The 26,333-nt window shown below is 55.2% G+C and overlaps 10 protein-coding genes across 10 annotated transcripts; 7 read left to right on the forward strand and 3 right to left on the reverse strand.

The window, feature by feature from the left end:
* Positions 1-1,427: 1,427 nt before the first annotated feature.
* VTN31DRAFT_244 (uncharacterized protein) lies at positions 1,428-3,776 on the reverse strand (the record flags this gene model as incomplete). The annotated part of the gene is made up of 3 exons (XM_069402608.1): positions 1,428-2,397; positions 2,449-3,551; positions 3,615-3,776. 3 exons carry the CDS (start codon positions 3,774-3,776, stop codon positions 1,428-1,430), a joined length of 2,235 nt encoding a protein of 744 aa, XP_069263100.1.
* Positions 3,777-4,235: 459 nt separating this feature from the next.
* On the forward strand, positions 4,236-6,675 carry VTN31DRAFT_245 (uncharacterized protein; the record flags this gene model as incomplete). The annotated part of the gene is made up of 8 exons (XM_069402619.1): positions 4,236-4,266; positions 4,324-4,361; positions 4,419-4,506; positions 4,560-4,706; positions 4,756-4,958; positions 5,008-5,474; positions 5,525-5,687; positions 5,746-6,675. The coding sequence occupies 8 exons, from the start codon at positions 4,236-4,238 to the stop codon at positions 6,673-6,675; spliced, it is 2,067 nt and encodes a 688-aa protein (XP_069263101.1).
* A 229-nt stretch (positions 6,676-6,904) lies between these two features.
* VTN31DRAFT_246 (uncharacterized protein) lies at positions 6,905-7,780 on the reverse strand (the record flags this gene model as incomplete). Its single annotated transcript, XM_069402630.1, has 1 exon — positions 6,905-7,780. The coding sequence occupies one exon, from the start codon at positions 7,778-7,780 to the stop codon at positions 6,905-6,907; it is 876 nt and encodes a 291-aa protein (XP_069263102.1).
* Positions 7,781-8,032: 252 nt separating this feature from the next.
* On the forward strand, positions 8,033-11,766 carry VTN31DRAFT_247 (uncharacterized protein; the record flags this gene model as incomplete). Its single annotated transcript, XM_069402641.1, has 2 exons — positions 8,033-11,527; positions 11,590-11,766. 2 exons carry the CDS (start codon positions 8,033-8,035, stop codon positions 11,764-11,766), a joined length of 3,672 nt encoding a protein of 1,223 aa, XP_069263103.1.
* A 550-nt stretch (positions 11,767-12,316) lies between these two features.
* VTN31DRAFT_248 (uncharacterized protein) lies at positions 12,317-18,038 on the reverse strand (the record flags this gene model as incomplete). Its single annotated transcript, XM_069402652.1, has 8 exons — positions 12,317-15,666; positions 15,720-15,887; positions 15,952-16,207; positions 16,286-16,377; positions 17,485-17,550; positions 17,613-17,763; positions 17,915-17,929; positions 17,991-18,038. The coding sequence occupies 8 exons, from the start codon at positions 18,036-18,038 to the stop codon at positions 12,317-12,319; spliced, it is 4,146 nt and encodes a 1,381-aa protein (XP_069263104.1).
* A 316-nt stretch (positions 18,039-18,354) lies between these two features.
* On the forward strand, positions 18,355-19,117 carry VTN31DRAFT_249 (uncharacterized protein; the record flags this gene model as incomplete). The annotated part of the gene is made up of 3 exons (XM_069402663.1): positions 18,355-18,584; positions 18,646-18,756; positions 18,808-19,117. The coding sequence occupies 3 exons, from the start codon at positions 18,355-18,357 to the stop codon at positions 19,115-19,117; spliced, it is 651 nt and encodes a 216-aa protein (XP_069263105.1).
* Positions 19,118-20,139: 1,022 nt separating this feature from the next.
* On the forward strand, positions 20,140-20,643 carry VTN31DRAFT_250 (uncharacterized protein; the record flags this gene model as incomplete). Its single annotated transcript, XM_069402675.1, has 1 exon — positions 20,140-20,643. One exon carries the CDS (start codon positions 20,140-20,142, stop codon positions 20,641-20,643), a length of 504 nt encoding a protein of 167 aa, XP_069263106.1.
* A 2,765-nt stretch (positions 20,644-23,408) lies between these two features.
* VTN31DRAFT_251 (uncharacterized protein) lies at positions 23,409-24,221 on the forward strand (the record flags this gene model as incomplete). Its single annotated transcript, XM_069402686.1, has 1 exon — positions 23,409-24,221. One exon carries the CDS (start codon positions 23,409-23,411, stop codon positions 24,219-24,221), a length of 813 nt encoding a protein of 270 aa, XP_069263107.1.
* Positions 24,222-24,307: 86 nt separating this feature from the next.
* On the forward strand, positions 24,308-24,904 carry VTN31DRAFT_252 (uncharacterized protein; the record flags this gene model as incomplete). Its single annotated transcript, XM_069402697.1, has 1 exon — positions 24,308-24,904. The coding sequence occupies one exon, from the start codon at positions 24,308-24,310 to the stop codon at positions 24,902-24,904; it is 597 nt and encodes a 198-aa protein (XP_069263108.1).
* An 88-nt stretch (positions 24,905-24,992) lies between these two features.
* On the forward strand, positions 24,993-25,694 carry VTN31DRAFT_253 (uncharacterized protein; the record flags this gene model as incomplete). The annotated part of the gene is made up of 1 exon (XM_069402708.1): positions 24,993-25,694. The coding sequence occupies one exon, from the start codon at positions 24,993-24,995 to the stop codon at positions 25,692-25,694; it is 702 nt and encodes a 233-aa protein (XP_069263109.1).
* Positions 25,695-26,333: the final 639 nt, after the last annotated feature.

Consider the following 26,333-nt stretch of genomic DNA (forward strand, 5'->3'; position numbering starts at 1 on the left):
AACGTGGTGTTCTGGAAGCTTAGCTTGAGGTTTTGGAGCTTGGACTGAGGCTGGCGAAAATTACGGTAAGTATCTAGGGCTAGTACCTAAGTTACTAGTATTTCAGACTTCAACGAAGTTCAAGGGGATCATCCATACAATTCTCTCCCAGAACTCGGCCCGTGGTTGACAGTACTCTGTACGCATATTTAATGATCAGATAGACGCGATGGCTACACGAGAGCCGCTAACGATTCTCTCTCTTGGTTCGGCGTGCGGGTTCTCCCGAGTCGTGTAGCTTCGGTGACCCTGCTTGAGACGGCAGTGGAATTCGGGCCTCTCCAGTGTCCTCATTTTCGAAGACATCATGGAGAAGATTTGCAACAGGAACGGTCTTAGTCAGGTCCCCGGCCTTGCGAGCTCTTTGGCCTAGTCGGTGGCACAAGTACCGGACGATGATGCTAACTGTCTATGCAATGTGTGTACTCCGTAGTTCCACGCCAATTGACTGAATGATGCTGCATTACTGCGATTATGCGTGGAAGGCTGCGCATGACGGTCAATGAATGCATCAGAAAGTATCGAGACTTCGCCAGGCTGGCCTTTCACAGCAAAATCCACGCGCAAAATCAGACGGATAACGGCATCCATTTGCATGCCGGGATCGACCTCAGACGCCCCCATTTCATCATCCTCTTCGATGTTCTCTGCCAGCCGTCTCGAAGATGCGATGAAGTTTGACACTCAAGAATGTCTCTGTGGAAGAAGAATGCAAGAGTCGCCGGGACAAAAGCCAGTCAACTGCCCGGACAAGTCCTTATGAGAACAGAATGGAATGGACAGCCTATCTCCCACATACTCAGCATACTATTCTCGGGCGTGGAATGACTACAAAGGAGAAAGTGACGAAGCTTCTTTCCAGAGTTAGGGCGCGGCTTCGCTGTTCTGGGTCGGTTTAGCGAAGCAAAGGCGATGCATCGACGAGCACGAGAGAGACGAGAGAAGGTGTTGGGGTGTTATTATCCAGAGACCCTCACCAGCGTCAAAGACTTGGGTGATTGCCCTTGAAAGTCAAGGACAAAACGAATAAACAGAGGCAATGTATCGACGGGTTATTCATTGGACTGGGAAGGGTGCAGAGGCCAAATCATCCCTTTACCCATGGTTGAGTCGATGACCTACCTTTACTACGTGGTACGGACCCTCATCAAACAGCAAAAGGACGAAGATGATCTCAGCCATCCCTATTCTGCAATCATCATTTGAAAGATATTTCTCAGGTCGCCATGTGTGGAGGATTAAGTCGTGTTGTATCTCGCTTTGCCGTAAATATACCCCAGTTGACTCTCAAGTCAAATGCAGAGTCGAATCACCCATTGAAATTGTACTCGTACATGCTGAGTCCCCATCCAACGCCAATCCAATACATAGTGATACATAATATACACCTATCCCGTAGTATATGCAGCTTGCGCCTCTGACGCTGGCTGGTTCGAGGCCGCGGCGGCGGCCGCCTCGTCCATCGACAGTCCAAACGTCGCGCCCTGCTCGCCGTCTCCTGTCACACCAGCCATCTCGAGCAGCCGGCGCTCCTCCTCGTTCTGCCGCTGCAGCGCAATCTGTCGCCGTAGCGACGCGTCCCGCCGCAGCTTCTTGTTGGCCGAGAACTCCGTCAGCGCGCGCATCATGCGCTGCTCCAGCATCTCCTTGACGTGCGTTGCGAGCGCCCGGTCCGTGAACACTCCACCCATCCGGTAGCTGAGCCACAGGTACAGCAGGATGGCCTTGTGCAGCTGCTCCAGCTGGTGCATGTACTCTTTGTTCCCGGACACGGGAGACTCGAGGATCTCCAGGTTGAGCTCCGGGATGTCCAGCAGGCGCCCACCCGTGTGCTGCGCAACGCACCGCGCAAACGCCTCTACGATGCGCTGACCGGCCGCGTCCTTGGCGTACAGTGGCGCCGCCATAAACACCAGCTTATCCTCAATGGTCAGCCCCTGCACCTTGTCGGTAATCGCGGCCGACACCAGTTGCGAGGTTGGCTCGCACATGAAGAACAGCGGGTGCATCTGTGCGAGCGCCATGATCCGTTTGATCAGGTACTGGAAGGGTACTGACGGCGGGAAATACGCGGAAAACGCTTGGAACATCGGATCCGGTGGGATCACTCCGGCCGCTTTGATCGGCGGCGGCTCAAAGTTCAGTGCCTGTTTGATGTACGGCAAGTCCACTTCCTCCAGAGATGTCACGTAGCCCACATTCGGCTCCTCCTTGCCTGTAGTCTTCTTGTTCTGCTCATTTGCCGCTCGGTACCGCCCGGCACGGCCGGCGATCTGTTTGATTTCGGGAACGGTGAGCCGGGTCAAGCCGCCGGGGAGCCGCTTGATCAGAGTTTCGAAAATGATTCGCTTGCACTTGCTGTGTGATTGATTAGTCATGCCTTCCCGACAACGCGCTCGTGCAACTCACAGGTTAAGCCCCATGCCAATGGCGTCACTCGCCACCAGAAAGTCATAGTCATTGTCCGGATCATTGAACAGATTGGCTTGCTGCGTGCGGATCTCCGCAGGCAGACTGCCGTAGACAATGGCCGCCCGTCGACCCGTGGCCTTTTCAATGTCGTTCTTCAACGTGTGAATGTTCACGCGCGAGAAGGACACCAAGCAGTCACCTTTCCTCAACTTCCGCAAATCGCCCCGGAGACTCTCGTCCTCGACCTTCAACGGGTTCAGCCGTTCGTAGTTGTGGATGTGAAGCACATCCCCCGTCAGCGCGACAAGCTCTTTGATTAGAGGAACCGTCCGCGTTTCGCCGCAGAGATGCAACTCGGCTACCCGGGTGCCCAGGAGTGCCCGCGTCCAAGCCCAACCTCTCCGCGGATCCGCAATCATCTGGATCTCATCGATCACGCCAACATCGTAGTCTTTGCTCAGACTGACCATTTCCACCGTGTTGCTGGTAATCCGCGGGTATGCATTGTCCGGCAGCCGGACTTCGTCTCCCGTAATCAGAGCACACTCAATCCCCTGCGCCTTGAACCGTGAATACACCTCCTGCGCAAGGAGTCGCAGAGGTCCTGCATAGAATCCCCGCTGACTTTGTTCCAACCTCTTCAGAGAGTGGTACGTCTTGCCCGAATTTGTCGGCCCGACATGCAGGTGGATGGTGCGCTGCATCGCCCGTGCGCGAGGATACCACTCAGCGGGATATCGCATATCGACGATCTTCTTCTGGTCCTCTATATACGGAGTCGAATATTTGGCGGTGATGTCATCGGCATTGAACAGCGCCTTGAGCTCCCCCTTGAGGCCCTGCATGCCGCCACGCAGGTAACTCTGCTGGAGCGTCGCCTTCAACTGGTGCAACGATCCTTGCTGCGCATTATCTCCCTTGATCGCAATCTTGGACGCCTGGAGGGCACGGTTCTTGAACTTGTCCCAGTTTCGCAAGAGCGGACTCGAGGATGGGATGGTCGCTCTGTATTCCTTCAACGCCGTCTCCACGATCATGGGAAAGTCCTTGATCGCGAGCCCTCGCCGCGCCGATGCTCTCCATTGCGCCGGATCACTGGCCTGCAGCAGTCGTCCCCGAGTGGTCAGCCGCACGGAAACCAAGGCCGGCGCAGAATCACTCACCAATGCGGACTTTTTAGACTTCTTGCGCGATCTATGCGGCGTCTGCGAAAAGGACCGAGTGATTGAGATCAGCGGCGCTCGGATCGAGCAAAACAGACACCGGCCTTGACCAGTCCATAGCTGTTGCAGCCGGATACTCGACAAGGGTGCTCCTTGTGACATTTGCAGTAGAACATTCACGCAGCCCTAGTAAATCCCAGACATCATCCAGCGAGCCGGCTCACCTGGACGCAGATTATCGACTTGATGATCGAACCATTCAACATCAATTGATAGAAAAATATTTCGAGGGTAAACTTACCGTACGTAACGTCATTACAAGAGTCTATTCCTGTTAAAGTTAGCGCCAGTTCCCACAATACGCTATCCCTATCATGGCTAAAAGCGCTTAACTAGTCAGAATTGCACGTGAAGATTTAACTCACTGATCTTGGCTAAATTTAGTTAGGATAGCTCAGCGTATACTAAGCCCAATCAGGAAACTACTCTCCGCCCGTGTGTATCAGGCCGCATCGTCGCATCGCTCTGTGTTGCTCTGTGTTGCTACGTTGCCCCGGTCTCCAGGCTCTCTTTTAGAATACACCGCAAGCACCCCATGCTGTGCTCGCTGTGTGCGCCAGAATGGCTTCCCTGATCAATCTTCAGCGCGATCGTAAGCGGACCTTTACCCCCGCCCGCTTCATGCAGGAAACCATTAACCCTTTGACAGTCATTCTGGATGCGATCAAACATGCCGCGGGAAATGACGTACGTCGCTTGATTTCTACACAGAACGCGCAGGGCGATTGACCGGTCGTGTTGCAGTGGAAAGTCCTCGTGGTGGATGAGACTAGTCGCAAGATCTTGGTCAATTCGGTGAAGGAGGACGACGTCATTAGCCACAATGTCACCAGTACGCGGCCCCGTCTTTGACAAAAGCGGGCACCATGAACTGAGAGCGCGTAGACATCGAGCAGATCGAGCATCGTCGCCCGCCCAATCCGGACATGGACGCGCTGTACTTTTTGTCGCCGCAGCCGCATATCGTCGACTGTCTCATGGCCGACTTGGAGAGACGCCGCTATCGAAGAGCGTTCCTGGTCTGGACAGAATGTGAGCATGTGTTATTTTGCCGAACGCGGCCGGCTGACGTTGGTGACAGTTCTGGATCCCCAGCAACGCCAGAGGCTGGATCGGTCCCAAATAGCCCGAGAACGTATCGTCAATTCTTGGACCTTGACGATTGACTACTATCCCCGAGAATCTCGCCTAGTCACATTTCGTGATCCCTGGAGTTTTCCGGTTCTCTTCCATCCGGGATGCAATCACCTTGTTCGGGACCACTTGACACAACTGGCGCGCAAGGTGAGAACGTAGCTGCCGAGGTTGGCTGGCCATGTGCTCATTGATGTAGATTGTCTCGCTCTGTGTGACCTTGGGAGAGTACCCAGCAATTCGTTATTACCGCCCCCCGTCACCAAGACACGAAGCAAGCGTGCTGTGTTCACATCTAGCTCGATTTGTTCAGGAAGAACTGGATCAATATGCGAGCTACAATCGAAACTTTCCCCCGCAGTCTTCGCGACCCCGAGGCGTGCTGATTATTGTCGATCGCACTATCGACCTCATCTCTCCCCTGGTTCATGAGTTCACCTATCAAGCCATGGCCCACGATCTGTTGCCCATCAAAGATGGCGACAAGGTTACTTATCGAACATTAGTCAACGAGGGGAAACCCAATCAGGAGATGAAAGATATGGAAATTGGCGAACACGACCGGATATGGGTCGACTATAGACATATGCATATGAAGGACGTGCTCGAGAAGCTGGCTGACGATTTCGCTCGTTTCCGACGCGCCAACGCCCATTTCGCAGAGGAGTGCGTTTTCAGCTGCCCTTGGCTCCGGATTCTACTGACACTTGTTCCAGTGACTCTTCCAAGGTCTCTGTCGGCACCATCAAGGACATGCTGGCCGGATTGTCAGAGTTTCAAGAAGGCAAAAACGCCTACACTCTGCACTTGAACATGGCCCAGGAGTGCATGAAGTACTTTCAGGAAAGGAAGCTCTTGGAAGTCAGCTCTGTCGAGCAGGTAGGATACGAATGATCACGCCTCAATAGATCCCCTGCCCATTACTAAATACTTGCAGACGCTTGCCACCGGTCTCGACGAGGATTACAAGAAACCAAAACAGATTGCTGCGCAACTTGTGCGCCTTCTGGATGACGATTCTGTTCCCTACCCGGACCGCCTCCGATTGATCATTTTGTACCTGATTTACCGAAACGGATTGCTCGCTGGTGATATCCGAAAACTGCTTGCTCATGCCAAGCTTCCGCCGCAGGACGGCACAGTGATCGCCAACCTCGATCTACTCGGTGTCAGAGTGGAAAAGCCGTTGGGGGATAACCAGCCCGCACCCCAGTCACTCTTTCCTCGCAAGCCGCCACCTCCGAGCCAGCAGGAGGAGGAGGTGAGCTTGTCGCGGTTCGAACCAGCGCTGAAGCTGGTGCTCGAGGAGCAAGTCAAAGGCACCCTGGATCCCACCGTATTCCCCTATACTCGGCCGCAGACGGAGAGCGATGCCATGCTCGAGCAGATCAACCAAGCATCCTTACGCAGCGTGAAGCCCACATGGGCACGCTCGCAAGGAGCCTCCAAACAACCCCGCCAGCGAATCCTCGTCTTCATGGCGGGCGGCGCCACCTACGCGGAATCACGAGCATGTTATGAAGTGTCCAACACGTCATCCAGAGACATCTTCCTCGCGACTTCTCACATGCTCACGCCTGGTCTTTTCCTCCGCCAGGTGGGAGATCTCAGTGCCGACCGGCGGCGTCTTGATATCCCTGCCGAGAGACCGCGGCCCACAGCGCCTGCGCATCTTTTTGAACAGGACCCTCCACCGCAGCCGAAGCCCGGATCGCAGGCTCCAAGTCGATCAGCAACTGCTACACCACCTACGAAAGCCATGCAGAACTTGTCGCTCAACGGACGATCATCTACCCCTCCGAGTGCGTCTACCACATCGAGTGCCAAGCCGGATAAGAAAGACAAGAAAAAGCGATTCCCCTTCTGATGAAACCATGTACATGCATTGTTGAGCTACATTGTCTGTCTGGTTTGATCCTTGACTGATACACGTCCTGTTCGTCCCTTGTATATTCGGAGCATCCAGCGGCAATAGGAGCATGGCACCATTGTAGGAATACAATACTTGTGCACAGCGAACAGTTCCAGAGGAAGACATAAAATCTCCGGGACTTCAAATCATCAAGCTTGCGACATTATCCCGGCCATGAACAATTCTATCGTAAAAAATCATGCGATCCGCCGCCCAAATACTTCTCTATATCATCATTCCTGTAAAAAAGTTCTCTCAACCGCTCAGCCTTCTTCCTATCCGCCGCATAACTCTGCCGAGCTTGCTTCGCGTTGAGCTTCTGCCGCTGCTTCGCTCTCTCCTCTTCTCGTTGTTTGCGCCGTACCTCCATCGCTGCAATCTCCTCCGGATCCACCCCCAGGCCGATCGTATCGTGTTTTGGTTTGGCCTTGATCGGGTACAGGATCCCCTCGCCCGAGGCGCCCAAACCTCGGCGACTGTCCGGGTCCCAGCCGTAGGACGTCAGATAACGCATTCCATGCCGCGTGCGGTCCAAGTGTGAAGGCGGGTGGACGTGTTCTAGGCAGATCTGGTGGACGAGGGAGGCTTCGTGTGGAGTGGCGCGGCGCGCTCGGCCTCTGGATTTCCCGGTGGATGAGGTACTGTCGTCGTCCTCCTCCTCTGTTGCGGAAGTGCTCTCTTCTTCACTGGGAAGCGGTACTTTGCAAACTTCGCATATTCGAATGCCCTCCCCTGTGCTAGATTTGCTGTCGGGGGATGATTCTGCGGCCTTGTTAGGTTCCGTAGAGGCAGGAGTGACCGTCCCGTCCTGCGGGTGATCGGCCCCTTCATCCTTCTTCTTCTTCTTCCCCATCACAATAGCTAGGTACTGGTCGGCGACCCTACTTCCCGGTGAAGACGCCTCTTCGGATTCGTTGGAGCTTGTTGCTGTCGTGGTAAGGGTTGCATCGGATGATGGGCGGACAAAGGCCACGCGCTTCCGTTTGATACCCGCTCCAAAGACGCGCTGATCAGCGGACGGAACGAAGTACTCGTCATCTTGATCATTTCGCTTAGACATTCTGAACAATAAGTAGAAGGGTCTTTTTGGCTCCTGAAAGGAAAATACATCCTACCCATATTGGCCAAGCGCGCGATGATCTACGCCTATCTTATCAATCTGATCTCATGCGCCACAACTCCCGCCACACTGAGGCGCAGTCGCAGTTCTTCAGAACGAACTCCCTCTCGTTGATTGCAGAAACCACCGTTTCGGTGGCGTCTCATTCCTTTTACTAGCGAGCGCCCCTTTTTTTTTCAGTATTCCGACGCCATGGACGACTTACTGTCCTTGGAGCTCTTCTCGCTCGTCTCACGCGTGACGAGCGAGCTCCAGAACCACCTGGGAATCAATGACAAGACGCTCGCCGAGTTCGTGATCGACCAACATCTACAATGTGGATCGTTCGAGGAATTCAAGAGCAATCTTGAGAGTCTCGGGGCGGACTTTCCGCCAAGTCTGATTGAAAGTATTGATCGGCTCGTCCTGACTATGCATCCAAAGTACAAAGAGAAGAAGCGCAAGGAGGAGGAATCCGGGAATGAGGACGGCGCGAAGGATATGGACGCGCTGGATGCGCTGGAGAAGAAGGCGCGAATATTCAAGGGTCTGGCGATGCCGGATAAAGTACCGACGTTCGACGATGAGGAGGAGAAGGACGATTCTCGAGAAGCGAAAGAAGAGGACGCAAAAGCCGACGCGATGGATGACACGTTTGCGATGCTGGAAGGGTTGGCTGGGAAAGCTCGCGGTGGCGCCACGACAGAAAGGAGTAGTAGGAAACGGAGCAGGAGTCCCGAATACAGCGATTATGATGACTCCCGTCGTCGACGAAGGGACCGATACCGATCTCGATCTCGATCACGATCGCGAAGCATCGAGCGCAACGGACGAAGAAGGTACGACTCGGATGATTATGATGACTACGAAACGAAACGTCACGACAGGCGCCGGTCGCGCAGAGATAGAGAGAATAACGATTACTTCCGGAGACCACCTACGCCCGAAGTAGACGATCAGCCAGTTCTCTACAAGATCTATGACGGTCGCGTGACAGGAGTCAAGGATTTCGGGGTTTTCGTGAATCTTCAGGGCGTGAAGGGCAAGGTCGATGGCTTGGTGCATGTGTCCGCCATGCAGGAAGGGGCTCGGGTGAACCACCCATCGGACCTGGTGTCGCGCGGCCAGCACGTGAAGGTCAAAGTCATTAGCATTCAAGGCTCGCGAATAGGTCTGTCCATGAAGGAGGTCGACCAGGTTACTGGCCGCGACCTGGTTCCTCAAAGACGGCTGGCTACTGGTGCGAACATGGAGCGCCTGGACGGGATGAGCGCCAAGGACCGTTACGGGAACTTGAGTTCCGAGGTGCCTGTCATTGAAGACGACACGGACAGCAAGCCAATGCGGAATCGCAAGCGGCTGACGTCGCCCGAGCGATGGGAGATCAAGCAGCTGATCGCGTCGGGCGCCGTGTCGGCTGCGGACTATCCAGACATCGACGAGGAGTACCAGGCGGCGCTGGCTGGCGAAGGCGGGTTCGAAGAGGAGGAAGACATCGACATCGAGGTCCGCGAGGAGGAGCCACCTTTTTTGGCGGGTCAGACAAAGCAGTCACTGGAACTGTCGCCGATCCGCGTGGTCAAGGCGCCAAATGGCTCGCTCAACCGTGCGGCCATGGCTGGCACGAACTTGGCCAAGGAGCGCCGCGAGCTTCGACAGCAAGAAGCGCAGGAGCGAGCGGCCGAGGCAGCAGCGGGCGTCGATCTCACAGCGCAATGGGAGGATCCCATGGCGGATCCGGAGCAGCGTGTGTTTGCTGCTGATTTGCGCAATGCCCAGGCTCACAAGTCTGACTCGACGATTCCCGAGTGGAAGCGAGTTACTCAGAGCAAGGATGTCTCGTACGGCAAGCGAACAAATATGACCATTAAGCAGCAGCGGGAGAGCCTCCCTGTGTTCAAGTTCCGCCAGCAACTGCTGGACGCGATCAGAGACAACCAGCTGCTGATCGTGGTCGGCGACACGGGCTCGGGTAAGACGACGCAGGTGACACAGTACCTCGCCGAGGCGGGATATGCCAACCACGGGATCATCGGCTGCACGCAGCCTCGCCGCGTGGCCGCCATGTCAGTGGCGAAGCGAGTTGCGGAGGAAGTTGGGTGTCGGCTGGGGGCGGAAGTCGGGTACACGATTCGGTTCGAGGACTGCACCAGCCCGGAGACGAAGATCAAGTACATGACGGACGGTATGCTTCAACGAGAGATTCTGTTGGATCCGGACCTTAAGCGGTACTCGGTGATTATGCTTGACGAGGCCCACGAGCGGACGATCGCGACAGATGTGCTGTTTGGGTTGTTGAAGAAGACTGTCAAGCGGCGGCCGGACCTGAAGCTGATCGTCACGTCGGCGACGCTGGATGCAGAGAAGTTTTCAGAGTACTTTGACCGTTGTCCAATCTTCTCGATCCCCGGCCGAACGTACCCGGTCGAGATCATGTACTCGAAGGAGCCAGAGCCGGACTACCTGGACGCGGCGCTGGTGACAGTGATGCAAATCCACCTGACGGAACCGCCCGGGGATATCCTCCTGTTCCTGACGGGTCAAGAAGAGATTGATACGAGCTGCGAAATTCTGTACGAGCGGATGAAGGCGCTAGGCCCGAACGTGCCGGAGCTGGTGATCCTCCCGGTATATTCTGCTCTCCCGAGCGAGATGCAGAGCCGGATCTTCGAGCCAGCGCCGCCTGGCGGCCGTAAGGTGGTGATTGCGACGAACATTGCGGAGACGTCGATCACGATCGACAACATCTACTACGTGGTAGACCCCGGGTTCGTCAAGCAAAGCGCGTACGACCCGAAGCTGGGGATGGACTCGCTGGTGGTGACGCCGATCTCGCAGGCGCAGGCAAAGCAGCGGGCCGGGCGTGCCGGTCGGACAGGACCGGGCAAATGCTTCCGGCTATACACGGAGGCAGCGTACCAAACGGAGATGCTGCCGACGTCGATCCCGGAGATCCAGCGGCAGAACCTGTCGCACACGATCCTGATGCTCAAGGCCATGGGGATCAATGACCTGCTGCACTTTGACTTCATGGACCCGCCGCCGACGAACACCATGTTGAGCGCGCTGGAGGAGCTATACGCCCTCTCGGCGTTGGACGACGAAGGCCTGCTGACACGACTAGGGCGGAAGATGGCCGACTTCCCCATGGAACCATCTCTCTCCAAAGTGCTCATCGCCTCCGTTGAACTCGGCTGCTCGGACGAGATGCTCACGATCGTGGCGATGCTCTCCGTGCAATCGGTCTTCTACCGTCCCAAGGACAAGCAACAACAGGCCGACCAAAAGAAGGCCAAATTCCACGACCCGCACGGCGACCACCTGACGCTGCTCAACGTGTACAACGGCTGGCGCAACGCCAAGTACAGCTCCGCCTGGTGCTACGAGAACTTCATCCAGGCGCGCCAGATGCGTCGCGCGCAGGACGTCCGCCAGCAACTCGTCAAGATTATGGAGCGCTACCACCATCGTATCGTCTCCTGCGGGCGCAACACCAGCAAGGTCCGCCAGGCGCTCTGCACGGGTTTCTTCCGGAACGCTGCCCGGAAGGATCCGCAGGAGGGTTACAAGACCCTCATCGAGGGGACACCCGTGTATCTGCATCCGAGCTCTGCGTTGTTTGGGAAGCCCGCCGAGCATGTCATCTTTCATACCCTTGTGCTCACCACAAAGGAGTACATGCATTGCACGACGGCTATTGAACCAAAGGTACCCTATCCCATTCCCCCAATCTTTTACCCATCAGGAATGTCTGCTGACTTGGTTCATAGTGGCTCGTCGACGCCGCCCCAACATTCTTCAAAGTCGCCCCGAAACACCGCCTCTCGAAGCGAAAGAAGGCCGAGCGCATCCAGCCGCTGCATAGTCGTCACCAGGGCCCGGATGACTGGCGGTTATCCGCGCAGCGGAGGCCGGGTCGTGGCGGCGGTGGTGGAACTTGGGGTTGATTTCTTCATGTTCGTTGCTCGCTGTATTACTTTATGTGATGTAATATATATATATACCCTGGTCTGTTGGGTTGGTCTATCGATTTTTCTATCATGTGCAAGAACAAAAGTTGTGGTAGATGGGATCCAGTCCACGGCTCCAGGCTTGGAATAATGTATAAGGATAGACATTCATGAAGAGGACATATTCATCACTTCACATCAACCAACTCTACAAACCTACAAGCCATTCTACAGTTTAAAAAGATCATGAGCATCCCGATAATCAGATTCATTGCCGATTCCGCAAGCCCCGCCCCCCAAAGAAAAAACAAAAAAAAAAAAAAAAACCAAGAGCTAAATAACAGGACAGACAGAACCAGGATGAATCCCCTAACAATAAAAGCAGCATGGTTGTTGATAAAAAAACGACTAAAGTATACGTAGACCATGGCCGGATGGCTTTCGGAACTCATCACAACCGACCAGGATAATAGGAAGACGGGAGAAAGGATAGAGGTATTTGATGGGATAGAGTGAGAGAGGTGATCTCAACAGGGAAGGAAATCGGTTATGCTTGCGCGGTGGTAGTCCCAGAGCTTTCCTCGTTCTTTGGCCGTTCTGTGCCCTTGCCCCGAGTCCCCCGACCGGACGGTCCCTGTCGTTTGCCCGAACCGCCCGCCCCGCCGGTGCCGCGGGCTTTACCACTCCGTCGGCCGCGGCGATGGCTGGAGCCGCTCTTTGGTCGCATGATTGCGTCCGCGGCCTTCTTCGGCAGAGTTTTGGATGTCAGCTCCGCTGATCCCGGGAAGCGAATCACGACTTGCAGGTGCCCGGACGGCTCGGTCTCAATGAACAGGCTCACTATGTTCGGGTCGATGCTGTGCACCTGCATCGGCTTCAGGATCTTCGGACGCAGTCGCGCCGGAGGAGGCTGCGCGGCACGCCAGGCGTTCGGAGGTGCCATCGGCGGCACTCGCACCACTGGCAGCGAGCCCGCTTCGCGATCTTCAAACATCGCCTCCTCTTCCTCGACCTCCCTTGACGCCACCTTCCCCGCGTCGGCTGCCAGCAGCTCCGTCGCGTGTTTCTGGGGAAGCAAGACAGCAGCGGAGGTCGCTTGGGTCGAATCCTCAAGTGGCTCCTTGCTTGCCGAGTTAATCGCCAGCGTGCCCTTCTTCTCGGCCGGCGTTGTCTTTTTGCCAAACAGACTATTGATCCGCTCCTGCCAGGTGTTCGCCGCAGCGGATGCTTCCATCGCGTTACGACTAGTAGGCGGGGCGGCAGTGATTGAGGCAAACGTCACCGGCTTGGAAACGGGGGGCGGTGGGCTGGTCTTGGGAGGAAGTTTCACAACAGGCTTTGGGTTTGGGAGATGGACCTGCGGCCGCTGCGAATCACCGGTATACACCGGGTGGCTAGACAGCTCTTCGGGAGGCGGAGGCGACGGGCTGCGAGCTCGAAGCTCTCCGCCATTGATTGCGCGGTTCCGCGTGTCCCCCACAGGTGGGAAGAACCGTGAGCCGCGGCCAGTGACATTGGAAAATGGACGTGCATGGTTGTCGACGAACGGGAGACCATCCACAGGAGCGTCAAAGCCATGGAGAGGCGGCAACGGTCCGAGACCGTCTCCCGACTTGGTGACTCCGACGACCTGTCTCTGACCAGGTTGGTCGCCTACCCGAACCTGGCGCCAAGTTTCCGCAAAGTTCGGCAAGGTCGGTGCCGGCGCGCCTTCTTCACGGAGAGCGTTCAACTCGCGCTGGAACTTCTCTCTATCCTCCGCATCCTGCTTTGCCGCAACGCGATGGAAGTTGTTCCAGGCCGCCGTGGCATTTCGACGAGCCTCAGCCGACCACTGAGAACCCGGAGGACCGATCGGTCGTGGTCGCGGGATGGGATGGAATGGCTCATAGACTCCGGGGCCGGGTTCAGAAGGCGGCAGTGTAAGTGGCGGCTGGTTCGTTGCGCCGCTGAACGGTTGCGGAGGAGCGTCGGAAAGCCCAACAGGCCGGAGCGGATAGTCGCGGGTCGAAAAAGCCGTGAGGTTGCGATCAAACGTGCCATTACCTAGAGCCTTGTCGGTGCTCAACGGTTTCCAGGGGTTTGAGTTGGGAGATGCATGCGAACCCAGCTTGGCGCCGGCCGGAGGACCCCAAGGAGTATACTGGCCTGGTCCATTCAACGGTGCTTTCCAGCGAGCCTCGTTCTTGTCCTCCGTGGGCCGGTTCCCCTGTTGATCCTTGGCTTGGCCACGCGGCTCGTCGTGCGTCAGAATGCCGTTTGGCTTGGCAACATCCATCTTCTTCTCCGGCTCTGGCTGCGAGTCGTGTGGGCCAGCGGTAGCCTGTTGCGGCGTCTCACGCGTCTTCTCATCTGGGCTGGCAAACTTTTTGGCGGGCTCTGGTTGTTGAATCTTCATCAATCCGTATTGTTTAGGCTCGTTCGTCGATGCCGGAGCGGATGGCTTGGGGGGAGATCGAACAGTCGGCTGCGAGGATGCTGGTGCAGACTCTGACTTCTGCGCAGCAGACTTGTCCTCCGCCTTGGGTTTCTCAGGCGGCGGTCCAAGTTGCTCCAGCTTCAGCCGAATTCGCTCCCGTCGCGCCGCCTCTTCTCTTTCCTCCTCTTCGCGTTTCCGCTGGCGGGCTTCCTCCCTCTTTTCCTTCATGATACGAGCTTGCAGCGCAATTGCATCCTCCACCGCGGCCTGCGCAGCAGCTGGATCTTGCGACGATGCTTGGCCATGAGTAGCTCCGACCTGAGATCCAGGAGGAGCATATGCCATGCTGTTACGCGGCTGCCAAGCATACCCATTGGGACGCTGGTTTGGCGACACATCGCGGTTGGCCTTGTCTTTTGGCGCTCCGGGCGATACGGAGCGATCAGCTGCGCCGTTGATGACTTGGAGTTCCCTCTTGGCATCCTGCGGCCTATCGCCTCTGCTAAGCGACATCCGTCGACCGAAGCCGCCGCTGCCCCCACTGACATTTGAGGAGGTGCGCCTGCGCATCCAGGGCCCGTCTTGATGGCTTGTTCTGTGCGTTTGAAAGGCGGGAGAAGGCTCCGCGGGCTTGGACTGCTCATTAGGTCCGGGACGTTGCAGAAGCGCCGGAGGACGCATCTGGTGATGATCGCTTCGCAGAATGCCCCTCCGGGTCTCCGTGACAGGTTCATATTTTCCTGACTGCGAGTTGTAGAGCTCTTTTGGAGTGTTCGGATTGGTATCGCGCCAGGATCTGTTGAAATCGTCCGCAGCGATCTCCCGAGTCGGGACAGAGCTGGCGAGCTTGTCCGGACTCCGCTGCTCCCTTTGAGGGCCCCGGGCGAACGACGGAGGAGGTTGCTGCACCGGCGGGTTAATTGGCGATACCCTGTCGATGGGGGGGAGAGTCGCCCATGGCGATTTGGCCGGTGGTGGCGCCGGGCTTCTACCGGCAGCGCTCGACGACTGGTCTCCGGAAGCCTTCGCCGCCGCAGCCTTCACTTGCTGCTGCTGCCTCTCGGCATTGGCACCTACCCGCAAGACCGTCGCGTTGGGACCTACGGAGGTTTGGTTTCGCGAGGCAAGAGTTTTCGGAGGTTCACGAGGCGAAGGCTGAGCGGGTGGCGTGGGAACGGGCGAAGTTCCTTTTGTCACAGGTTCGTTCGCCTCTTTCTCCTTTGTGTCTTTGGCGTCTTTCGCATCCTTATCCCGGGCGGTCGTAGACAGGGAGCTCTCGGTATGCGCGAGTGTGACCTTGGTGCCATCGTTCCACTCGATCGTCTCCGGAGCCCAATCATCTTCGTCGTCATCGATGTCCGCCCACTTGGCTTCCCCTCCTGTGCCGTCCTCCTGGATGCGAGAGGTCATATGAATGCCGTACTGTTGTTTCAGCTCTTCATCGGTGAGATGCTTTGTTGTGGGTGGAGGAGGTGCGGCTGGAAAACGAAATCAGTTATGAGTCGCCAGCCGGAAAGCAAAACCAACTCACGTTTGTTCCTGTTCCAGACCTGATTGGGGTCTGGCCCGCTGGCGCCACTCTTCAGACCCGATGAGGATGATCTGGACAGGGAACTTAACCCACTTGTGGTTTTGGCAACCAAACGCGGTCGAGTGCTGGGCTGAGGCGATGCACTGGATATCGTGGAGGGCGCGTTTGCTATGAGTACCAAGCAAGTTAGCCTCAGGCTCTGCCTCGGCCACGTGATAGCGCACACACGTACCTTTCTCCGCAGGCTTCGAGGGGGCGGTCGAGCCGGGTGGTTTGGGAATCGTAAACTTGGCGAAGGATATTGGTTTAAAGGTGCTGGGCTTCTTGAGCGAGCCTGGGCGAGTAGTGTGAGATTTGCCGTCGGCGCGACTGGTATCAGTATCGGAACCGCCGATTGATGTAGTGTCCTCGCTGCCGTCTGACACCGATGCGACGCCATTCAGCTCCAGTGCCCGGCTGGCCACCGCGCTTGGTCCTTTCGTTGTTCCCTATGTTTGTGCGCATCAGTTACACTCCGCTCCGGCTCAACCTGCAGAGCCAGACTAGAATCCAGCAGCAGAACTCACCTCGGACGTGCCGCTGGCACGCTTCTCACCCTCGACGGCACCATCCTTGTCCCCTTCTGTATGCTTCCCGGCGGTAGTCGAGTTGCTTTGGGCTTTGGATTCGTTGTCGGTTCGTCCCCCCGGCGCCCCCTTCGCCAGTGGTCTTGTCTGTTGTTGTGTCCGCAGGAACGTCGGAAGGCGAAGGATCGCATCCCGACCGGGTTTGGTTTACCACATCGTGAGAGGTCTGCTCTGCCATGCCACCGGGATGCAAGAAATATCAAGCTGCGACCACGTTGAGAGCGAGGATCAGCATCAAGAGCTCCACAAAAATGCGACAGCAACTGCCAAGGCTACCGCAACCTTGGTGATGGGGTCGAAGTCCGCGAGAAGCCAGACCACTCACCGTCAGAAAACCGGGTCAGGCCAGTGGCACAAGTCCACAAGGATATCTTGCTGCCTCAGAGCTTCCCTCCAGAGGCCCAGCGCGTGCTTCAAAGAGGCGAGATCAACACCGAAGTGACACGCAGCTGAACGGTCAGAATCGCCGTGCACAAAGAGCGTATGCGGAGTCCACACAAGCAGCGCTCGTTGCAGCGTCGAAGTCAACTGCCGGGATCTTCAGTTCGAGAGCGCAGACTTGCAGGCTTGAGTATCGTGATGAACTACTACTGATCAGGATTGTTCGACTTGGAGTGGTTTTGATGAGCCAAGCTGGACGTCCGTTTCGGGTTAGCGCGGATCGGATGCGGTGGTGACGCCGCGCTGAGTCAGCAGCTCGTCACGACGAGTGATGCAAGGTCAGTAAGTACATGTATGTGGTACGTACTGGATGAGAGTTTTACTAGGTCAATAGTCCCGGCATGAAGAATGTATGCGACTGTACTGCCTTCGATATGGTCGAGAGAATTGAAGATTGTTTGTTGGCTAAGCTCGTGTCCAGTGTAGTCGTCTACAGTGGGCGGTTGAATCGAACTGAATCTTCGAGAACTCAAGAAAATGGCTGGATTTAAGTAGCTGTCTTGTCTAACATGCATAGAGAAACAATGGCAGTTTCTACTGCTCCAAATCTCCATTCACACGTATATGTACAGATGGCTGGGATCAGCCCTCTGGCCCAATGTGACCCGCTTAGTGAGGGTGGTTCTTGTGGTGGCCTAGATGACATGCCGTCAGCAGCGCGTAGATAATAGTCATTCAGAGTCGATTTTGATACTTACGCAGGTGGAAGTAGTAATCCATGCCGTAGCCGAGAGCCAGGAGACCGGCAATCACATGGAAAATGGCTGGTGAGATGACGTGTCAGCAAAATGGATTCGGGTGAGTTTCTCGGAAAAGCGTCACTCACGAGCTGCGGACGGGTTCTTGCCGAAGTAGCGCTCACCGTAGCGCTCCAGTAGCCCAGTGGGCTTGGGCGCAGGAGCCGGGCCGCGGGGAAGACGGGCGTAGAAGTTCACGACCCGATCCATCCGGGCAGCATCCTTGGCCGCACCGATGGCCTGCTCGTCGTTAGCAAAGCGAGTAACAAAGGCTGGCGAGCCGCGGCGATGATGTTTCCGGGGCATCGCAAGGATGTGGAAATATAGGGGAAACGAAACGGAAGGGGGTGTGCAAAGAATAGGCGACTGGCGACTTGCGGGGGTGACATACATTGGGCGAGGCAATCTACCAACCGTTAGTATGCGTTACAAGCATCTAAAGCAAAAAGACGATTGCGGCGCCGTACCTTTGGGGGAATGAGGGTCGAAAGTGCCCGGCGTGTGATGTAGCTCATCTTGACTGATCTACACGGAATTCCGCTGTTAGCAATGCGTGATTGAAAGAGAACAATCGAATCGAGTCGAAATCGCGTAATAACACCCGTAGCCGTACCTCAATCGACGATTGACCAAGCGATCGCAAGACGTGCAGTGGGAGAATCGAGAATGCCGCTGTGTCCGAACGAACTTTGAGGTTCCGATGCCACACGATGCGCTAACCGTTTTTGGTTAGTCTGAGATTCCGACTCCGGCATCAGTGAGTGGTTCTGCTTCAATCTCAATCTCGACGATTGTCCTTCATTGCCTGGATCGCGTGCATCGACTGAAATCATGTCTTTGCTGAGAGTGCAGAGTAGGACCGGCCTCCGGGCAGGCCGCCTAGCCGCGCCCGTGAATGTGCGTTTCAACAGCGGCTCTTCCTACTGGCCGTCGAAAGCCGATCCCTCCGATGCGCCCACCACGCCTCGCAAGGGAAGCTCCTTGATCAACCAGGAAGAGCCCCGCGAGGCGGTTCCTCGTCACCAGCCGGACTACAATGCGACGATTGATCATGGCACATCGTAAGTGCTTTTGCAGCTTCTTCAGCTGAGAGTCAATTGCTCTGACCATGTCCCCACCTAGGACGTTCTCTCCCGTTCCCAAGCGCGTGCTGGACGGCAGTGAGCCCGGCCCCGTCGTTCCGGCAGCAGTTCTGTCCGGCGCTCCCACTGATCTTCAAGCGCGAACCGTTCGGTAAGTTTGAACTTACCCAGTGGACATGTGCGGCAGCTTATCCTGGGTCAGAATCTACAAGCCAGCGAAACCGGCCACGCAGTCCGGCACCATGCATAGCAGTACGTGGCGCATGGACTGGGACCCTCTCTCAAGGGGTCACCGATGGGAGAACCCACTGATGGGTTGGCAATCGTCTGCCGACGCCATGCAAGGAACACATCTGGACTTCAAGACCAAGGAAGACGCCATCCACTTCGCGGAGAAGCAGGGGTACGAATACTTTGTGCAAGAACCCAACGAGCGCAAGTTTGTGCCGAAAGCGTACGCGAATAACTTTCTGCATGAGCCCAAGAAGCTCAAGCACATCCGGACGAAATAGATGCTCGAGGATGTATGTATATAGCACTCATTCAATCTCTGAAGTCTTTCCATTTCTCTACAGTCGATGGGCCAAGCGAGTCACGCATATTGGCATGTAATTTTAGCTTGTCCTGAACTTCAACAGTCCTCGAAGGGCCGACATTGCGTCTCCCTCTACGGAAACTGGCGACGGCCCCGACGACGATGCATGATACATGCAGGTGCGGCTGAGGGCATGATGAGAACCAAAGTACTCGTAGTTAGCCGGGATACATCCGGATTTTCGTCAATGACGGATTTTCGAAAAGTGAAGAGCAAATCTCTGGGAATATGCTCTCGAATATGCTCCACCCCCGACCATCATGGTCGACCGTAAGCCTTTGCTAGTTACTGCCGGCGATCAAAGTGAACCAGCAATGGCTCCTCACGAGGTTTTCTAGAGTCAAACTGCTCCGTGTGATGGTCAATGCCGGGCATGTTTCCTGTGCGATAACTATCTAGGTAACCTATGTAATGACCTGTGTTTTTCCGTCGCCGACAGTTGAATTGCATGTCCAGAGTTCCTCACCACACACCAGAAACATCATCTCAAGCAATTTTCTCGATCAAATGCTCAGCCACAGACACAAACGGCGCAAGAGTGACCAGACATTATCCTCGTTCGATTTGACCAAGACGAATTCGGAGATATATACTCAGTGATTCGCAGTCTTCGTTGGGAACAGACCTTTTATCCCGTTCACGATCCAGACATGAAGTACTTAGTTGTCGAGTAAGCCTACTGGTTACATTTTCTAAGACCCTGTCGTCAATTTGATGACCGACGCAGGATTCGAACTTGCAATCTCTTGATCTTTGACTCCTGTGGTATCCAGCGTGGACGGTTGACTGAGTGCGTCTCGTTCACGAAGTGAAGATGCGCAGTCAGCCAATTTTGAGGGACGAAGAAACGAGGTTGTTGAAGAATAGTACTTGGATGGTGTGAGGTAATTCGCCGCCCGATTTACTGACAAGATTGAGGACCCGGCACAAAAGAACTCGATGTTGGCGACTATTGTTTGCAAGGGGCTGAGGGGTGATGCTCAAAGATTTGCAGACTTGCTCCCAAAACAAATCAGAAGGAAAGGAGAGCTATTGTGCCAAACACTAATGGCCAGATACCCATCTCAGACGGAGGAGAACTACTCCGACGTCGCGTTTGATCGGATTATGAGTCTTCATCAAGGGCAATCCATAATTGAGACCTATATCGGCGGCCCGCGACCTCAATTCAATGATCGAGGACGCCAGAAGACTAACACTCCTGAAAAAGTTCGTCGAAGGGTTGTCGGACCGGTCCCCGCTAATGGCAGTCAAGGCAGTGATTTCCTGGGCCGGAAGGTCAAGAAACAGAGCTTCACGACAACCGAGATGAGCGATGTCTTTAACAGGAGAGATAGAATCGCTGGGGGTAATGCGAATGGGGACCCTTCTCAGCAGATTGCGAAACAGGGGGTCCCAAACCCACGACGAAATGCTCGCCAAGGCAATCGAAAATCCCGCTGACAAGGTGGCTAGTATGAACATCTGAGGGCCGGGGGCTCATGGGCTTCCGCAGATGAAGCAGTCTATTGGACGAAATTCAGGAACACGATTGGAGCATAGAGTAAAATCCGGAGGAAATTTGAGATGCTATCGGTGTGGCATTTGGGGGCATGTCCGCCAGAGTTGCAACTAAGAACCGCTTCCTCTCCCAGATCAAGAAACGCATAAGGAATGAGGACATCCAACGGAGGCAAGAGAGGGCGGGTAGATGGTCATCCTTGGAACAGCAACCTACCAATCGACAAAGCATTGGTATGCGACAATCCGGTGGCAACCGCCTGGACCCCTTTTAGTCTGGAGTCGAGGACCCCTCGCAAAGACCTGCCGTAAGCTCGTCATCGTCAGCAGTTATCCCTCCCACTAGGATCACGACGCATGTGTCTGTTGAGGGCGACAGATGGGAAGCCCTGGGAGACCAAGCCGTTGCCAACGCAGTTATGTCGGGACCAGAGCTGGCGAACAGGTATGTGACGCTGCAGTCCCTTTGGCAGATCTACGCAGCTGGCGAGAAGCGTGCCCGTGATTCATCGAGTGACGCCGACGTTGTGAATGTGGCTGAGGTCAGAGCGGATGACCAAGTGACGACAGCTGGGACTGATACCGAAGCGTGGAGCGGAGTGACCAGGGAAATAAGGGAGAAAACAGTCCTGAAGGATGTTTTGTAAACATGGTGTTCTGGAACAAACTTGAGAAATTGGTCAAGGTTCTGGGCTCATTGACGAGCCTCTGATATGTCGGAGAGCCAAAGCTGAAATATCTCGTGCACACGGGCCCTGAAAGAACGCCAATTGAGCAACCTCCACCTCCTGGCGTACTATTTAGAATCAGAAATGCCCGTCGCAATCTCGGGGGGCACAAGTGTGACGTTCACATGGCGATCCTTCAGTACGGTATGTGGGAAGGGCTGGACTGCAATATTTCTACGATTTCCGGCGCCACAATGATCATTTTTACCACGCACTGTGCTGTAGGTATGAGAATAATCCACTCTGTTCCGGTGTGTTGAGTCCAGCGAAGCTTCTGAGCTCGCAGACCTCGCAATCCGACTGCACCTTCCAGAAGTCAACGAGTTGGTTTACATTTCCTTGAATGCCAGGGCTCTAGGATTTGTGAAGGAGCTGGAGGCGATGGAGGACCAAGAGCGTAAAGAGCAAGAGATCGAGGGAATGATGCTGGAGAAGATGATTATGGAGCGGAAGTTTCGCGCGCAGGCAGTCATGTGAAGTAGCTCACCTGAGGAGACTTTTGGCAGGTCACGGAGATGAGTATTCTGCAGACGATTGGGGCAGCTGGCCTTCCATGAGAGTGTTGAAGAGGGCACAAGGACTGTACATAGTGACGACAAGAACTGCGGAGGAGTTTGGGGCGGGGATCGTGGCGGGAGGTGGGGTTATCCCTATACAGTAATGATAATACATGATTAGGTAAGTAAACCTGGAGCCGACCGTCAACGTCGTGTCCACGCAAAACGACAACCGATCCGCGTTATGCTTGCGATTCGAGGAGCAGAAAACCACCATCCGGCACCTTTCGGCGATTGTCAACGATAGGGGGTGCGGGCACGAGTAGGGTTTAGGGTCCGACTGCGAACTCGTGACTGCACATGCATTCTGCATCCGGGGTCCAAAATCCATCCTCAATGTCCATGTCTTCGGTGTCCCCAGTCTTTTTCCGTGGAGTGGCCGGTTGGCGTCGTCGTACATCTCCAACACTGTCTTCCGCTCTTCTCGGTCGGTCGAGTCAACGCGTTCTCCGAGTCACGCGTACCTACCACTCGTCGAGAGTCTTTTCCGGTTTGCAGACGTTGTTGTGGAAGGACCGATCAACTGTGTCTTGTATCCACTCGATCAACATTGATATGCTGTTTTTTTCGAGCTTGTACTCCTTGGCAGCCGCGTCATATCGGGCCCAGGCGAAGTTGAAGTTGGACTTTCCAGTCGTGGTCATTTCCTCGTGCCGAGACACTCAAAGGCCACACAAAGGTATCCCGCTATCCTCGTTCATCCAGGGACATACAATCCTTCCATCATCAGTGTTTTTGTGAGCCTTGTCATATCTGCTCTAGCTGTGCAAGGAAGCTTCCCCTTCTTTGGACCGGTTTTACTTGTGAGCGTTGTCGTGAGAGCAAGAACCGGCATCGGCAACGCCAGAAACAAAACTCGAAGCCGAAAAAGGACAACGAACGTCGTCTTCATATTTCGAGCAAGAGCTCTTCATTGCCTTCAGTTTCAATCCCTTCGCGTTCCGGTTGGATCTGATCATGCTTCAACAGTATTGGACGAGAACGCCATTCGGAGTGCTACTGATCTACCAGGTCGGGATTTCTTTGAGCGGGAGGAAGCTTCCGCCATTTTCCCACCAGAGTTCTCTTCTTCAGATATTCGTTCTGTTTCGGAGTTTTATCACATCTCGACCGAGTCCGCCTCCAGATCTGTGTGCGCTGTCTGCAGGCTCTTCATTCCTTCGGAAGGGACTGCCGTGCCGGAAGGTAGTGAAATTTTGCAGAGCCTCGATGGGAAACTGGATTGCTGCGGTTCTGCCAATGGCGTGTACAGTGTTTGCTCTTCATGCCACAAGGAGTTGACGGACAAAAAGGACACCCATCCACCAAAGTTTTCCGCCGCAAACAATATAATATCAATGTTCACCTTTGCCAGGAGTCCCCTGACGTCCTCCGCGACTTGACGATCGTTGAAGAAAGATTGATCGCTCTGTCGCATCCTCTGATGCTCATCATGAAACTGCGGCCGGGTCCCGCCCTCATTCGTGTGAGTTATGATGCTCTACGGGGCCATGCGATCGTGGTCCCACGAAACCCTTCCCGTCTACTCGAGATTCTTCCTGATCCCTCGTTGCGACTGGAGAGATTCATTCGGGTCTTTTGGCTCGGCAAAAATCCACCTGACCCGACGGCCATGAAACGGTATCTCCGTGTACGAAGGGAGCCCGTACCGCATGTCCTCCAATGGCTCGTGCAAAAAAATTCATTGTACGAGAATAAAGTCCAGATTGATTACGACACCTTAAACCAATGGGAGGATGACCTCGGTCCTCCAGCCTTGGTAGAGGGCATCATCCATCCACCCGAATCTGACACCCACGACCATGAAGGTTACAGCGTGGATCTAGAAGCCAGCCATTACGAAAATGAACTGCAGGTCGCCGTCGACGCTGCCACCGACACCTCCACTGACGCCGCTACTGACGATGAGGTGGTTTGTTTTACGGCGTCGATGCTTGCAGACTCAAACAACGAGCGACTAGATAGCGACCGTGTGACCTTGGAGCACCTCTCAGCGCTCCTTTCCCAGCACCAGGAGCGCCGTCAAAGCATGCCAGCCTCCCAGTCGGATTCGTCCAATTCGGAGCGTCAAGAACCTATAATTGCATATAGGCGTCGTGGCCGGTTGACCTCTCAATCACTGGGAGGATTCCACGTACTTTACGGCCGCCTTTCCCACGTTGTTCCCCTTCGGACAAGGAGGGAATCGCGAAACGCAGACATTGGAATTCCATGGACAACGAGTTCAGGTCCCTAAGTCTGGACCAATTGGAGGACGCCGCCCCTAAGGCAGCCGAAAGTGGCCGCATTGAGGATCCCGTCCTCCGTCGCCTGCAGGACTATATGGTCCAGATCGGCATGCGGGTGCCGGGTTCGTTTTCCGAGCGCCTGCGGTGCAGGTCCGAGATCCGCGGCATGTTCGTCAGATATGGCATGCCGTGGATCTGGCTTACTGTCAACCCTTCTGACCTTCGGGATCCACTAGTTCTGAAGTTGGCTGGAGAAGATGTGTCCCCTTCCATGTCTGCCTCTGATTTGTCCCGTTTGCGGCAGAAGGTTGCGCTCCCAAACCCGGTTGTGGTGGCGGAGTTTTTCGGCCGGATGTGCAAGGCCGTGCTTGACGGCCAGCTTCAGGGCAACAACAGAAGCACTGGAGTTTTGGGCGACGTCTCCAACCACTACGGGGTTGTCGATCCAATGGTCGCGGCATGTTGCACCTCCATTGTTTGGTATGGATTCGCACCTGTTTTAGTATTGGGGACCTCCGATGCCTGTAAGTTGCTTCCGAGTGAGGCTATGAGATCTTCCCGCGTCTGCAGATGTTTCGTCGTGGCCATGCCTCTGCGATATTGGGACATCTTGGGTCCAGGGATCAGGCCGCGGATCTTTCTTGACCCCAGCTTCGCGAACAAGTTGTCAGAGCTCAGCAACATGTCCTGAACCCCTTTGGAGGGAGATATATCGAACGGCAGTCTATCTGCTGAACCGCACGCCGAGGTACCAGCTTCAATGGAAATCGCCATACGAGATGTTCTACAGCCGACCGGGAAAGGATCAAAAGAGATCGGATCTCTCACACTTGAAAGTTTTCGGATGCAAAGCATATGCCATGACAACAGAGGCACTCAAGAAAGAGAAACGTCTCAAACGATTCAACCCGAAGGCCTGGATCGGGTACTTGGTCGGTTACGGATCCTCGAATACGTACCGCGTCTGGAGCCCAGCTATGAACAAGGTTGTGACAATGCGAGACGTCATTTCTGACGAGGAGACAACCTTCGACGGAAAGCTCGAGAACATGGCCGACGATGTGAAAGAAATGGACCTCGAAGAAATTGCCAATTACCTTCGCGAGTTCCAAATCTCGGATGAACGCTCGGCACCCGTGTCCGATAACATCGATGACCTATTTGATCGCGATACAACGACAGATCTCGATGTAGGTCCGGATATGGTGCAAGGTACACAGGACAAGCAAGACTCAACTTTCAAGTTAGTTGAGGACTCAGGTGAGAAAGCACGCCCTACTCCACCTCGGTCTCCACCAGCGGCGATGATGGCTGCTGCTATGTTTGGGATTGCATCTACTCTGAGAAAGGGAAACGCCAGCGAGAAGAGGCCTTGTGTGGGAACCACGAAGAGTGGACGACCCAGCAGGGGAACTGTCGCCAACGAAAAAAACCAGCGTGGGAACTGCGAACAGCAGAAGACCCAGCAAAGGTATCGTTGAGAGCGAAAGACCCACTCAGACCCTGTGCGGAGGAACCACTGCGTGGTGCGCAACGCGCAGTGGACCAACTCCTTCAGATCCGGGGGCCTATGCCAGTCGGAGGAGGATGTCCGGACTCCCCAAGACCGAGGCCGCTCCTCCTCATTGCGGGAAAAACCGAAAACCCAGAGCATCACGGCGGGAAAAACCAGAATCCTTAAGCATGGAGAACTGGAAACCCAGAGCCTGAATGCGGGAAACACGGAATCCCAGAGCAAGAGGCTACTCGAGATGTATAGAGGGCACCTACAGTGAAGGACCCTTGCCGAGTGGAACGGAGTGAGGCAGGAGCATGGAGAGGAGCATTCCGTTCAGGTACAAGAGCAGGCAGGCATGGTAAGCGACTCAAACCTCACGAAAAGTCAGTACGAAAGGAGACTCGCCAGATTGCCAGTCAGAGGAAAGGCACACATTTGGCTCGCCGTTTTCCAGGTTTCGTCACTCGTCCTCCCTACCTCATCGTGCTCTAGACATCTGAAGAGCATCAAACGTTAAAAAAGTCAAGCCATTATTGGCATGCAGCCTTGTGGCATTGCTAATCCACTCAGAGACATCTTTCTTTGATTGCAGGGACAGGACACAACGATCGCCAGCTGGACG

This window comes from Thermomyces dupontii, assembly GCF_041956625.1.
Source record: "Thermomyces dupontii strain NRRL 2155 unplaced genomic scaffold VTN31scaffold_1, whole genome shotgun sequence".
NCBI classification, from domain to species: domain Eukaryota; kingdom Fungi; phylum Ascomycota; class Eurotiomycetes; order Eurotiales; family Trichocomaceae; genus Thermomyces; species Thermomyces dupontii.